The sequence below is a fragment of the Amphimedon queenslandica genome, unplaced genomic scaffold (assembly GCF_000090795.2).
Source record: "Amphimedon queenslandica unplaced genomic scaffold, v1.1 AMPQUscaffold_12839, whole genome shotgun sequence".
Classification (NCBI taxonomy): Eukaryota; Metazoa; Porifera; class Demospongiae; order Haplosclerida; family Niphatidae; genus Amphimedon; species Amphimedon queenslandica.
The window spans coordinates 1-14,882 of NW_003546925.1; the positions used below are offsets into that span (position 1 = coordinate 1).

General features: G+C 34.2%; 2 protein-coding genes across 2 annotated transcripts in view; both read left to right on the forward strand.

Moving 5' to 3' along the window:
- Positions 1-349: 349 nt before the first annotated feature.
- Positions 350-784, forward strand: LOC105314517 (pro-neuregulin-4, membrane-bound isoform-like; the record flags this gene model as incomplete). The annotated part of the gene is made up of 2 exons (XM_011408728.1): positions 350-457; positions 507-784. Coding segments are annotated over 2 exons (386 nt in total), but the record flags the coding sequence as incomplete, so codon positions are not given.
- A 472-nt stretch (positions 785-1,256) lies between these two features.
- Positions 1,257-14,882, forward strand: part of LOC100635494 (deleted in malignant brain tumors 1 protein-like) — an 18,401-nt gene continuing 4,775 nt past the window's right edge. Inside the window, exons 1-44 of the mRNA XM_020002758.1 lie at positions 1,257-1,339; positions 1,383-1,480; positions 5,824-5,913; positions 5,967-6,096; positions 6,149-6,313; positions 6,368-6,571; positions 6,616-6,783; positions 6,835-7,005; positions 7,064-7,225; positions 7,270-7,446; positions 7,499-7,681; positions 7,737-7,907; positions 7,956-8,123; positions 8,176-8,355; positions 8,406-8,564; positions 8,612-8,773; positions 8,823-8,987; positions 9,038-9,235; positions 9,287-9,454; positions 9,499-9,660; positions 9,706-9,867; positions 9,920-10,096; positions 10,143-10,289; positions 10,336-10,500; positions 10,545-10,700; positions 10,748-10,933; positions 10,995-11,159; positions 11,215-11,379; positions 11,438-11,599; positions 11,645-11,827; positions 11,879-12,052; positions 12,094-12,255; positions 12,309-12,470; positions 12,514-12,696; positions 12,749-12,919; positions 12,969-13,130; positions 13,174-13,335; positions 13,386-13,562; positions 13,607-13,774; positions 13,830-13,988; positions 14,035-14,205; positions 14,252-14,431; positions 14,478-14,651; positions 14,696-14,857. Coding sequence (XP_019858317.1) covers positions 5,830-5,913; positions 5,967-6,096; positions 6,149-6,313; positions 6,368-6,571; positions 6,616-6,783; positions 6,835-7,005; positions 7,064-7,225; positions 7,270-7,446; positions 7,499-7,681; positions 7,737-7,907; positions 7,956-8,123; positions 8,176-8,355; positions 8,406-8,564; positions 8,612-8,773; positions 8,823-8,987; positions 9,038-9,235; positions 9,287-9,454; positions 9,499-9,660; positions 9,706-9,867; positions 9,920-10,096; positions 10,143-10,289; positions 10,336-10,500; positions 10,545-10,700; positions 10,748-10,933; positions 10,995-11,159; positions 11,215-11,379; positions 11,438-11,599; positions 11,645-11,827; positions 11,879-12,052; positions 12,094-12,255; positions 12,309-12,470; positions 12,514-12,696; positions 12,749-12,919; positions 12,969-13,130; positions 13,174-13,335; positions 13,386-13,562; positions 13,607-13,774; positions 13,830-13,988; positions 14,035-14,205; positions 14,252-14,431; positions 14,478-14,651; positions 14,696-14,857 — 7,012 coding nt within the window. The 5' untranslated portion in view covers positions 1,257-1,339; positions 1,383-1,480; positions 5,824-5,829. The remainder of the gene's footprint in view (positions 1,340-1,382; positions 1,481-5,823; positions 5,914-5,966; positions 6,097-6,148; positions 6,314-6,367; positions 6,572-6,615; positions 6,784-6,834; positions 7,006-7,063; positions 7,226-7,269; positions 7,447-7,498; positions 7,682-7,736; positions 7,908-7,955; positions 8,124-8,175; positions 8,356-8,405; positions 8,565-8,611; positions 8,774-8,822; positions 8,988-9,037; positions 9,236-9,286; positions 9,455-9,498; positions 9,661-9,705; positions 9,868-9,919; positions 10,097-10,142; positions 10,290-10,335; positions 10,501-10,544; positions 10,701-10,747; positions 10,934-10,994; positions 11,160-11,214; positions 11,380-11,437; positions 11,600-11,644; positions 11,828-11,878; positions 12,053-12,093; positions 12,256-12,308; positions 12,471-12,513; positions 12,697-12,748; positions 12,920-12,968; positions 13,131-13,173; positions 13,336-13,385; positions 13,563-13,606; positions 13,775-13,829; positions 13,989-14,034; positions 14,206-14,251; positions 14,432-14,477; positions 14,652-14,695; positions 14,858-14,882) is intronic.

Consider the following 14,882-nt stretch of genomic DNA (forward strand, 5'->3'; position numbering starts at 1 on the left):
TGTAGTTGTGTGGTGATGACAAATTGTGCTTGTTTGATGTTGCTGCTACTGGTGACTTAAGTATTGGTGAGGCTACAAAAGAAACAGGAGATGATCTACAAATTTTAGAAGAAATACTTCAACCAAGTAAAAATATTAAAACTAATGTCTAAATTTTGGTACTTGAATTTTTCTTAAGCTGTTTGTGATCCTCCATGCACCAATGGAGCATGTGTTGGTAACAATAGTTGCTTCTGTTCTGAAGGATATCAAGGAATAGCTTGCAATCAATCAGGTAGTGTAATAGACTAATTATAATGTGGTACTTGATGTATTAGACATGTCATATTGACATTAATATTATTTCTAGTACTTTATGAATGTGAAGAGAATGTTTGTGTGAATGGAGGGACTTGTAGTTTGATTGCTGGAGACACTGTATGCAGTTGCTTAGATGGATATACAGGAATTAATTGTGGTACATTTATGGTTATTAAAATCAATACATATTATTATTTTAATTGTAGAAGAATTAATCTCAAGCCCGACATCTTCTCCTTCTCTGACACCATCATCAGCCTCATTGTCTGTGCTTCTTGTGATAGTTTTTGTTGCTTTGACTGTTATTATTGGAGTGATTGTTCTTATACTGGTGGCAATATTCTGTGTACAAAGGATGAAAAGAGATCTGAAGAATCCTCCTCAGTCACCAACAAAACCTATACCTTTAGATGATGATCCTGAAGCAGATCCCGAAGCATATGAGTTGGATCAGCGTTCTCAAGAACAAAAAGATAAAGATTAATTGCTGACAGAATAATACTTTGCTGCAAAATTGTCATGTCTTGTATGTAGTTTAGTTTGAATACTTTTAGTTATGCTAGGCTTTTGGAAAAGTATTAGATAGCTTATCAATTTTAGTGAAATTATTCATGAATTGATTGTAATGTAATATCCTCGACTTAGTATTATGACTAGAGAATATTTTACAGTAATATAAAAGGAATTGAATGAGATTTTTTGAGACGAGAAGAGGCACTGGATTCAGTCGTGAGCGAGGTCATGAGTCATATTAAAACAATTAAGATTGAAAAAGATAATTTGATGCAATAACATTTTGTTAGATCTAGAAGTTAAAGTACAAATGCATTTTGTCAAAAATGCACATGGCTTGATAATACGTACTTATACATTATTATTTTTAAAAACATAAAATTGGTTAAAATTTAACAGACTAGCCATTCAATTTTTATCATTAAAAATTAAATTAACTTTGAATAGAAGAGGTCAGTAAGACGAGTTTGTAGCTCGGTTTCGGTTATAGCCTTCATGAGGTCTTTTCTACAGAAAATATTTTAAAGTATGTTCTTCTAGGTGTTCTTTTTTATTATATTTTATCTTAGGGTCTTCATCTTCGAGCTCATATTTGCGTCACTGATTCTAATTAGAATTTGAAGACAAAATTGGCATCTTGATTGGGATAATTGGATCTAAGGCAACAGTAAGGGATGACGCGAAGTTATGATTTTTTTAAAATAAGTGTTTGCGTAGTCTACACCTAGAGTTTGGTTGTCAAGTAGTGCCATGAATCAAAGCTCACGATATTTAGCAAGGTGATGTCACCTGCATTGAGCCTGTACTGATGTTTGCAACCAGGATCAAGATGATTTTATCAGGAAGTATTGGGCTTAACATACGAATATAAACAGATAGTTAAAAAATAGAATATAGATACATGGCTAATAACTAACACGGACGGCGGCTGAAAACAAGAATACACAAAGAAGTATGGAGCTTTGAGAGTATCTCTTGATTCTCTTCAACAGCAACTTTGGTTGTCTTGATCAATATCTGAAGTGGTCTTGATCACTTGATTTTATCTTGATCCTGCTGGATTGAAAGCATTGGTACAGGCCATATGCAAGTGACACTGCCTTGTTAGTATTGATATATACACAGGACCAGAATTGATTCTCATTCATTTGGCAATTTTTTTACTTTTCAAATAAATTTATTTGTGAATTTTACAGGTTTTTGCCAGGTTTTGGCACTAGCCAAGTATTAGAGTTTCTGAGTATTATTTATTTGATAAAAGACTAGTTTTTTATAGCCAAAACGACCAGTCAAAATCTTTGGTTCCCATGCAGTACTGGGACTGTAGATAAAACAGCCTGTACCCTCACCTGTACCATACCAGATGATTTATTGGCAATAGTAAAATGGCAGATTTTATATTGGTGATGTGTAGTATGGTTAGCATGGACTCTGTAGTCAACCAGCCATTAGTAAAATATACGTACCTTGTTCATAATTCATTTTTAGTGTATTACAGTGTATATACATGTAGTGTGTGGGTGTATCAATTAACACTGCTAAGTTATTTTTATTAGATTTGTAAAACAAACTTTTGCAGATATGAGACAAATACTGTAGAGTAAAAATGTGTAACAATGATAACACATGTATGTGCAGAGCCTGAAATAACAGTTTGACATTGAACATTTTCCGATCATTTTGCTTAATTTTCCAACCAAATTCTGTGCTTTTGTATCAGTTTGTCTGAACAACATAATTTTAAAAGTAATGTTATAAATTTTGGTTAATAAGCATTTTAACATAATCATTGTTAATCATGCATGTTTTTACAAGGCATGCTAAACAGCATGTTTCACGGCTACTATACATTGCATTTGGAGCAAATTTTAAAATTTATTAAAATCTAATTTTTATTGAAATCAACTCAAAGCTTATACTGTTGTAAAACAGCGGCTTCACAGAGTATATGATCACTCAAAAGCAAGTAGCTTTATTATGAATCGCAGATAAAAGATTAACAGAACTGACAAAAACAGTAACTACCTAACAACTGACTAACTGACAAAAGACAAAAGGTCACATAACATATAACAACTTATATGTACATAACAAAACCACAATAGAGAGCACTAATAATAACCATACAGATAATAATTATTCTAGAACAACCACAAAAAGAATATCTAGAACATAGAAGAGTAATCAAGATGGTACACATAAACACACATCAATAATAATATATACAATATATAAAAATAATAATATATACAGTTACACAGCTTAAGGGCATGAATACATATCAGAAAAAATTATAAAGTTGGAGACTTTTTCAGCCATTTTGGACAAAATTTGACCAAAATAACATTTTGGTCACTGGCCCAATTTTTGATCAATTTTAAATTATACTAGAATGAACTCAAAATCAATGCACAACATAAGAGCTTGTACGTGAATCAGAAAATGGAGAATCCTCTCCTAGTCATTTTTTGAAATTTGGCCAAAAAAAATCTGTACTATAGTACAGGGACTTTAGGAGTAACTTTAAAAATTCATTAAAAGTCCAAACTTGATCAAAGTTCACTCTAATTTTCTACACAACATAAGAACATGTATATGTATCAGAAAAAGTTATTAAAACTGCAACTTCTTTGTTTATAATTTTGTCAAAATACTCTGCACTAAGGATCTTATTCCCAATTTTTGAGAAACTATACAATATATTAACAAAAAGTTGCATAAAATTATGCACAAATCCTGTGCAAAACCCTTTTGAATCATTTCATATAAATGGTAGATCAAGCTAAACAATGTTGATGAACATTGTTTAAATGTAATTTTAGACTTTGTATGTTGAATTGGAAACAAGGAAATGAATTAAGTTAAATGCCCATGATGGAAAATATTATACAAATAAATTTACATTTTCTGATGCATAATTTATATAACAAGTTGATTCCAATTAACTTGGAGTAAATAGCCATGTAGTTGTTATAACTAATTATTACCCTTGTCACGGTATATGAGTTAGCTTATACTACATTTATACCCTGTTCACACTATCCTTCAGAACTGTACTGGAACTGAGTTTTGGGGAAGTATAGTGTAGTTTCATAACAAGTGTGAACATAGCTGAACTGCACTGTAACCAAACCAAACCAGGCTAAAGTGGTGCACCAAAATAGGTGCTCTGAAATGGTGTAGTTAAGTTTTAAAGTGAATTTGGTGTAGTTAAGTTGTGCAGTGTGAACTGCTACCAACATGGTTCTTTTATAACCAAACTAATCTAATTAGGTACAGTTCTGTACAGCTGGGGAGGTAGTGTGAACACAGTATTACACTAGCTTCTTTAACCCAGCCAGCCCTGTTTAAGTGGGCCAGCACAGTTTCATTTGATAGTGTAAACAGTAACCAAACTGAGCTGAAGTGAGCTGGGCCAAACCAGGCCAGCATGGTTAGTACAGCAGGGCCAGCTCAGCCTGGTTCAGCACGGTTTGGCCCGCTTCTGTAGTGTAAACACAGCATAAGTTGAGGCAGGAAGTGCAATATAAACCAATGGCCAAAATTAACTTATTGGTTTGTATTGCACTTCGTAATCTTTACTTAATTAATTCCTTACCTTACGTTAAGTTTCTAGTGTAAATTAGCCTTGATTATTCACTTATCCTTTGTATATTTATATGTGTGTGTTAAATTAGCAAAATTTGAATCAAACTGCTTCTGGTCTCATGATAAAAACCCTAGTGACTAAAGACTTCTTGGAACAAAGACAACTCAGTCTATTAACTTTTTGTGTAGTTAAATCCTATGTTACATCATAAGAAAGATAACCTGATTTTATTTGAAAGATGTGTAGATTTCCTACTTTTCTTTCCTTGCCATGATAATAAACCATGACAGTATCCCAAGTCAAATTTGACCTTGTGAATCTCAGCAAGAAAGGCAGCCAGTATTTTAAAATTGCCTTAAGGCAGAAATATGTCTGCATGCAACTAGTAGAGCTGAGTAAATGTGTCTCCTTGCATTTAGCCTTAATTGTTAACGCATTATGTTGTCATGTATCTCAAAACAGCTGTACTGCATATACACTATTTACCGTATAGCTCCAAATTTTTGTTGGTCAAAATTTTTGTCAAATTTGTCAGGTACTTTTGCTTAACAAAATTTTTAACTGACGTAATTTTTGTTCCACGTGGGCGGTATGTGGATTAATAACAAAAATGACGAAAATTTTATTGACGAAAATTAATTTTAGCAAGAAATTGAGATTTTGACGAAATTTTTGACTGACGAAAATTAGGAGCTATACGGTATTCTCTTTGTAACAATATTGATAAGTTTGGAGCTACTAGTCTAATTATGTATTATGCCGTTATCATTATGTAGGTTTTGATTAATCTTGTTCAAATATATCACCACTTGCATGCCACTAGCTGCCAATCTGCTAACTGTCAGGTTTCTGGGGACCTTCTCTTGATTATAGTCTATAATAATAGACTAGATTAGTTGTATAGAAATTCATTGCTGCAATTCATTTAATTCTACTAATTTGTACTTGTAAGTGGACTTGTAGCCCTGCAATTCAACTGATTCATTACTGCAATTTATTCCAAAGGAATTTTAACTATTCAGACTATAGTACACTCACTATTATTATTATTATTATTATTATTATACTTAACAGCACAAAACAGAATATAGTGACAAATAAAATTAAAGATGAATAATTATTCTCTGAGCTGAAGGAAAACAGTGAATGACACTGTAGACCATTGGAATAAAATAGACTTGTAGCAATTTGTGCATCAGTTGCTACAAATTATGCTAATCCAATTTATGTGTTGTGAAGGTTGCGCAATTTGTCTCAGGGTATAATACAACTTGTGATACATAATAGACTATTTTTGTATGTTTGACTTAGTTTCACATAGCCAGACCCATTCCCCTTTTTGACAATTTGGATGTCCTAATTGTCAAAAAGGGGGATGGGTCTGGCTAGGTGAGACTATTTTAACAATATTTTTTAATTAGAAAAAAATGTTGCAGTTTGTCTTTTTAATTTTGCTCGTTTCTGCTTGCATTCATTTCACTGAGTCCTGCACTGATGGCTCAGTTAGACTGGTAAGCTCCTTCACTGCCCTGTGCTATCATGCACATGTAACACTTATTATTAGGCAAATCCCAGTCTTTCATATGGAGCAGTTGAGGTTTGCTCTAATGGATCCTGGGGAAGCATATGCAGTGACTTTTGGGATAATAATGATGCCAGTGTGGTATGCAAGCAGCTAGGATATTCTCCTTATGGTATCATAGTATCATTTCAAATAGCATTTCATGTTTTGTGCTACACATACAGGTGCTATAGGATCTGTGGTATCATATGTCAGTTCTAGTGCACAATCACATTCTATCATTGACTTGAACTGTACAGGAAATGAAACCACTATACTATCCTGTCCACATAATGGTCTGGCTAGCTATGCTTGCTCCCTTAACAGAGATGCTAATGTCTTTTGTCAGAGTAAGTGACTCTATAATAGCTATGCATGTCTATTTTTTAATTATTTTAATCAAGATATTGGTACAATTAAAGCAGACTGTACTGAGGGTGAAGTGAGACTGGTTAATGGTAGTACACAGTATGAAGGACGTGTAGAAATATGCATCAATAGAGTATGGGGAACTGTATGTAGTAGACACAGTATTTTGTCTTGGCGGTACTCTTGGGATACACTTGACAGTAATGTTGTGTGTAGGCAAGCAGGACACATGGAGCTAGGTAATTAAAGTACATGAAATACAACTAATTTACTTACTATTTAGGATCAGTTGCATATACTACAGTCAGTGAATTTGGGCAAGGCTCAGGTCCTATACTGATGTCTTTAATTCAATGTAGTGGACAGGAGTCACATCTAATTAACTGTTCCTATTCTCCACTAATACCATCATACTGTTCACACACTTATGATGTTGGAGTCAAGTGTGAAGGTACTTACTATATAGATTATTGAATCTTCATTGCTAGTTGTATCATTGTAGCTCCTTGTGCCAATGGTACTGTTCGTCTATACAGTGATTCAGGTAGCTATTTCAGGAGATATGGACGAGTTCAAGTGTGTGTGAACAATGTCTGGGGAACAATTTGTGATCACTTTTGGGATGAAAAAGATGCAAGTGTAGTGTGTAGAATGCTAGGATACTATCCCTATGGTAACAAATCGCTAAATTTTGCTTCTATGTAGTCTATACTTTCTTTCCTTTGCACTAGGTGCTTCTGCCTTAACAGACTCATATACTGAAGGAACATGGTATATTCACATTAATGATCTTAACTGTACTGGGACAGAGACTTCACTTTGGGACTGTCCTATGAATGGACTCAATGGATATTCTTGTTATCATTATGATGATGCTGCTGTTGGTTGTCAATGTAAGACAGTACATGTATAGCTTCATTGATAAACTGATTTTTAGTGACTGGTGTAAAGTATTCTAGTTGTACTACTGGTGAAGTGAGATTAGTTGATGGTGCTACAGAGTTTGAAGGAAGAGTTGAAGTGTGTGAGAATGGAGTTTGGGGTTCAGTCTGTGCTAGGTATTCATCTAATGATAGAAGTGCTTACACTTTATGCCATGAATTAGGATATCAAGGTAACAGTCATCTATTTTATTGACATGTACATGTGTAGTTATTGTTGTGTAGGTGGTATAGCACTTCCAAGCTCAAACTTTGGTGCTAGTAATAATTCAATTTTTATTTATCATCTATCTTGTGGTGCTTTTCAATTAAACCTAAGCAACTGTTACCAAAAAAAGTATCCACACTATTCTAGTTGGTGGTATAGTGGGTGCAACAATTATCAAGAATTAAGTATTAGATGTGAAAGTGAGAACATAACCCAATAGAATTTGACCCTATACTTTCTGTCCCATTGTCATAGATTCTTGTGTTAGCAATAAAATAGACCTATTTGCTGGCCCTTCTAGTCGTCATGGTAATGTAAGAGTCTGTGTCAATGGTTCATGGGTTATGGTGTGTGGATATGGTAATACTGTCATTGATAATAATCTAGCTAGTGTTGTCTGTTCCAGCATTGGATACTCAGCTTATGGTAAACATTTTTACTATGCTTTGTCCAGTCATTAATGTACTCATGTAGGTGCTAAAAGTGCTAGAGGTTTATGGAATAATTATAACTATCCATATCAGTTTTATAATGTTCGGTGCTATGGAAACGAGAGTAGCTTATTTGAGTGTCAGTATAATACTAAAGAATCATGTCCTAATGAGGACTATGGAGCAATTGCTGTCTTTTGTCTGCTCAATAGTGTGTACCATATACTAATTATTCATGTATTATTTTATTTGATACCATTTAGATGATTATATTCCAGTAAACTGTACAGATGGTGATGTTAGACTTTATGATGGGTCTACACCTAACCAAGGAATACTTCATGTGTGTACTAATGGAATCTGGGGAACTGTTTGCAGTAATAACAATTGGAATAACATTGAAACTGATGTTGCTTGTTTTCAATTGGGGTACTACAGCTATGGTTTGTTTTCATGATAAAAGTGTAAGCCAAAATAAAATCAACTTTTGTAGGTAATTCTTTCTTAAGAAGGACCACTGCTGGAATGTTTCCAATCATTTATTCTTATTTCAATTGTCAGGGTAATGAAGCAATACTGTTGTCCTGTGGCTCTGGACTTCATTCTAATATTCAGTATTGTACTAACAATGCCATTGAATTAAACTGTGAAAGTTAGTCTGGTAAAGTATATGTTTATATTATGCTGTTGTGTCATTAGCAAATTGTACATCTGGTGGCATACGTGTTGTTGGTGGTGGATACTATTATGGTCGTGTTGAAGTTTGTGTTGAAGGAATATGGGGGACTATCTGTAGAGATAGCTATTGGGATAATAATGATGCTAGTGTCATTTGTAGGCAGCTAGGATTCTCTCCTTATGGTAAATTACTATTATTATTATGATCATTAATGAAAATAATGCATTATAGGTTCAATAGCTGTTACTTCTTCCTGGAATAATGAAGAACATGGAATAACTTTTTTAACTGGTTTAAATTGTAATGGAACTGAAGAGAACCTTTTTGACTGTCTAGTTGATGCTAATGCTCCTGTTTGTTCATTTAATAGGGCTGATGCTAATGTTGTTTGTCCAGGTAGACTATATATATACTAAAATTGTTAATGAATAAACTAATATTTTTAGCTCATGGTGTGTCAACCTATTCTAATTGTACTGATGGTGATATTAGATTGATTGGTGGTCGCACAGAATATGAAGGAAGAGTTGAAGTCTGCATTAATAATGCATGGGGAACTGTTTACAACTCTCACTCTTACTATGATTACTACAGTGAATACTTTGCTCAGACAGTATGCAATGCATTAGGTTTTACCTCTCCTGGTACGTGGTATGCAGCTATATATATATATATATATTATTTGAATTCTATAGGTGCTATGTACATGCATGATTATGACACAAATTTTGGTGAAGGAAGTGGTCCCATATTATTGTATACATACTGCTATTCCTCAAGAAATTCATTGTTAGACTGCACCTTACAACCACAGTACATTCCAGATGTGAGTCATGAGTATGATGCTGGTGTGAGGTGTGAAAGTAAGGAATAGCCTGTTTTCATAAATTGAATTATGATTAAACAGTTCCTTGTAAAAATGGTGACATCAGACTAGTTGGTGGTTCTGATCCATTGGTGGGAAGAGTGGAGCTATGTGTTAATAAGACCTGGGGTACTGTATGTGATGATTATTGGGATGACAATGATGCTAGTGTTGTATGTAGGCAAGTTGGATTTTCTGGACAAGGTAATCTATAATTTAGCCTTATTTGTACATCATTAAAGATAATAGGTGCTGTAGCTAGATATAGTTCATACACAGAAAAGCTCAAATCATTTCACATTGTTGATTTACATTGCAATGGAACTGAAGGAAATGTCTTTGATTGTCCTCATAATCTTGTTCAGCAGTACAGCTGCAGTCAGCATCAAGATGCAAATGTACAGTGTACAGGTATCAGCATTCTGCCTCCTAATATGATGCATGAATATATTGAATTTAATAGCACCCAATACCACTAGCAACTGCACTACTGGTGATGTTAGATTAACAAGTGGTCAGTCCCAGTATGTTGGTTTAGTTGAGATATGCTATGGAGGAGTTTGGAAATCAATATGTCCTAGAGGGTGGGATACTCGTGAGGCACAAGTTGTATGTAGACAATTAGGATTTACCTCTATTGGTTAGTTTCCCATTAAAGTAATAGATTATATGTTACTAATCTTTAGGTGCTGAGTCTGTTAATTTTGGAAAAGGTTTCGGTCCTGTACATTCATCATATTTTAGCTGCATTGGAAGTGAAGCCGCTCTCCTGAACTGTAGCTATTACACTTCTTTTTGTGGCTATTCATACCATGCTGGAGTTGAATGTGAATGTAAGTATGACCTGCATCTGTTGTTTCTAAGTATTACTTATATTAGCTCCTTGTATTGAGGGGGCTGTTCGATTAGAAGGTGATGATAAATACAAAGAATTTGGTCGAGTTGAAGTATGTATTAATGGAACTTGGGGCACCATTTGTGACAATGGTTGGGATAATAATGATGCCAGTGTAGTATGCAGACAGCTGGGATGCTCTCCTTATGGTAATTAATACTGTAATCCTTTCTTTGTGTTAACAATGCTATAGGAGCTATAGCTAAAGCCTCATATTTTACAGAAGGTAGGCTACCTTTTCATCTTTACAGTGTGAATTGTAGTGGTAATGAAAGTACACTGCTTAACTGTTCCTACTCAACTACTGGATCTTGCTACAACACTCAAGATGCTGGCACTATTTGTCAAAGTTAGTTTATATTAAATATGACTTATTTTATCAAGAATAAAATTTAGCTGTTGGTGTTGCAAATGGTAATTGTACAGATTATGGAGTTCGCTTGGTTGATGGAGCAACTGCAAAAGAAGGAAAAGTTCAAATATGTCTTAATAAGGTCTGGGGCGCATTTTGCTATAGGGACAATTATTATAATCATGATGTGGATGCTAAAATTATCTGTAGAGAACTTGGATATAACACTGGTTAGTTAAAAATATCACAAACCTATTAATCCTTATTATCTGTGCCACAATTATTTCTTAGGCAATGGAATCACTTATCCTGCTGAGTCTCCTAGTGTAGGTGTTTTGCTGGTAGCTGATATGAGTTGTTCTGAATCTGCTACTAGTATTAAGCAATGCAGTCTAACTCATTACACTAAGTTATCTTGGTGTGATGCTAGACACACTGCAGCAGTTAGATGCCACAGTATGACCAATTTGTGTCTATTAATTTTGATTATTATTGTATTCTGTGTCATTAGATTGTACTGAAGGTAGTGTTAGACTGATACCTTATAATTCTTATCCTAAAGATGTTGGACGTGTTGAAGTATGTGTTGATGGTACTTGGGGTAGTATATGCTATCATCATTTTACTGACAATGATGCTCAAATCGTTTGTAGACATTTAGGATATACTGCATTAGGTAGACTCACTTATATTTCTAGCTTGTTCTAATATTTTTGACTGCTAAAATACTCTAGGATCAGTTTCAATGGGAAGACTCCATTATGATAATGACATTCCCCTTCACATTGTTAATCTTAATTGTACTGGTAATGAAGAGAGTATATGGGATTGCCCCTCAAGTATACAAGGACAGGAATCCTGCACTGTATACTCTGATGTATCAGTTGCTTGTCATGGTATCTTTTTACAAATATTATTGTTACTACATTTAAAATACACAGGTTTTGTTGTGGAGTACTCTGATTGTGCGAATGGTCAGATACGATTATCAAATGGAACAAACAAAATGGAAGGAAGAGTTGAATTATGTTACAATCATGTTTGGTTTGGAATATGTGCTGATAATTATAATAATTATTATAATAATACTGGAACTGTTTGTAACTCAATGGGTCATTCACAAAGCAAGCACAAATTAATTGTAATGATTTAATCTCAAAAATTGTTTATTTTAGGTGCTACAGGATATTCTAGTTCATTTTTGGATTTACCAGGAGTTCCATTGTTTCCTTTTCAATTCTACTGCTCTAGCATCATGGGCTCTCTGTTAAATTGTCCAAAAGAAGCTATCAGTTGTTACAGCAGTGCATCCTCTTATGACTATAAATATTTAGGAGTAACTTGTCATGGTAATATAATTTGTACTTAAAGGTGAATTACATTCTTACAGATAAGTGTATTCATGGTGACATTAAACTCTCAGGTTCAGGGTATAGCTCTATTGGTAGAATTAATGTATGTATGAATGGTGTTTGGGGAACTGTCTGTAACACTGGCTTTGATGATGCTGATGCTAGTGTAGTTTGTGCTCAGTTAGGATTCTCACGTTATGGTAGATATTGCTTTATTGATGTTTTTAAGTAGATCTACTTTCCTTACTGACAGGTGCTTTGCATACTCTGGATTATTATTACTATTATTATAATGAACCTATACTTTTTTATAATTTAAACTGTACTGGAACTGAATTAAGTATTTGGGAATGTCCATTTAATAATACTGCACAGTATTGCTCCACTAGAACTGCTGCACATGTAACATGTCAGAGTAAGTTGCTGATGTTATAAGTTAGTTATAATGTCTATTGTAGTCAGTAATGCTACTGTTGATACTTCATGTACAACTGGTAATGTTAGATTAGTTGGTGGTCCCAATGAGTATGAAGGAAGAGTTGAAATATGTTATAATCAAATGTGGGGAACTATTTGTGATCATTCCTGGGGTACAACTGAAGCTAATGTTGTTTGCAAACAGCTTGGCTATCAGATGACAGGTATTAATCTCTAACATTCTTTTCTCCTTTATATTATTTGTACTGCATGTAGGATCAGTATCATTGCGTGGCAGTTACTATGGACATGGGAAAGCTCCATTTGTTATGGGTGATATGTATTGTTCCAGTAGTCGCAGCTCACTGTTAGATTGTGATCATTACTTTGCAAGTTACAATACTCTGTATTGTGGTATAACTAATGCAGCAAGTGTTGTATGTTTAGGTAGGTATTATAACTAAACATCTTATTCACCTTTAATTAATAATAATAGAATCCTGTAATGATGGTGATGTAAGACTGAGTGGATCATCAGTGACATATGCTGGTCGTGTTGAACTGTGTGTTGAGAGAACATGGACTACACTGTGTGATCAAACATGGGACTTTAATGATGCTGCAGTGACTTGTAGACAACTTGGATACTCTTCATATGGTTAATGCAGTTAGTACCAGTATTAATTAATGTTAATATATAGGTGCTATACCAACATACAATTGCTATACCGAGAGACAGCTGTCATTTGGTATCACAAATCTTGGTTGTAATGGGTCAGAAGAACATATTTTGAACTGCTCATACAGCAATCCAGTTTTGTATAACTGCCTATCACATAATGATGCTGGCTTAATTTGTCAAAGTATTTATAATATAATTATATACTTTAGATAACTGTATAATGTGTTACAGCATCTGCACAACAGTCTAATTGCACTGATGGTGAAGTTAGATTGGTTGATGGTAGTGGTCCTCATGAAGGAAGAATTGAAGTGTGTATTAATGAAGCATGGGGTACTGTCTGTTCTAATGGCTGGAGTAATACTGATGCTAATGTAATCTGTAAACAATTAGGATATCTACCAATAGGTTTGTATAATAATCTGATTAAAGTCAACATTCAATTATTATAGGTGGAAGAGCAAGATCTGGTAGTGTTCATTTTGGTCCAGGAGTTGGTCCAATACTGATGGCTAGTGTTGATTGTACTGGTAATGAGGAATCATTAATAGAGTGTAGGACAAGATCATGTGATGCCACTACTTGCTCTCATTATAATGATGCTGGGGTCACCTGTGAACGTAAGTAAAATATACACTTTATCTATGTATTATGTTATTCGTTCATTCATAATAGGTAACTGTACTGATGGTGAGATTAGGTTAGGTGATGGTGCTGTCCTAAGAGGAAGAGTTGAAGTGTGTATTAATAATACATGGACTACAATCTGTGCTAGCTATTGGACTGACAAAGAAGCTACTGTAATTTGCTCACAGCTGGGATACTCACGCTATGGTGAATAAAATCTTTAAAGGTCTAAAATTATGTATGCATATAAAAGGTGCAGTGGCTACATATGGTGTATTCATTGATTCTGAGTGGCCAATTGGTATATATAAACTTAACTGTACTGGAGATGAAGCAGAAATATGGAAGTGTATGCATCATACTAATGGCAGTATGGATGGACTCAATTGTTCACAGGGCACTGATGCATCAGTATTCTGCATGCGTAAGTAAAAAAATAATAATGACGATGCTTTTAATTTATTTTGCAGCTAATAATACACAGTATATTAAGTGTACCAATGGTGATGTTAGACTTGTTGGAGGTGACATAATGAATGAAGGCAATGTTCAAATATGCTACAATAATGCATGGGGATCAGTATGTGATAACCAATGGGACTCTAGTGACAGTAATGTGGTATGCTATCAATTAGGACTACAACCTTTTGGTAAAAATACTCATGAAAGCTAAAATCTTATTATTATTTTATACAGGCTCACTATCTTTTACTAATAATTATTTCAGTGTCAGTGACAATCCTTCATTTGTGATTGGAGCCTTATCTTGTTCAGGATCAGAGGAATCATTGTTAGATTGTTCAAGGCACACAACTTCTGGTGCATCAATAAACTGTCAGAGTCAAGAAGTTGCTGGAGTTCGCTGTATTGGTTAGCCAATAATCTAATAAGACAATTATTGATTGTAAAATTAGAAAGTTGTACTCATGGGTCTGTACGTTTGCAAGGAACTAGTAGTCATCTTATTGGTGAAGTTGAAGTGTGTATTAGAGGAGTCTGGAGTACAGTGTGTGGAGAAAAATGGGATGACAATGATGCTACTGTAATCTGCAGACAATTAGAATTCTCACCATATGGTATTTATTAATATTCAGCTATTTG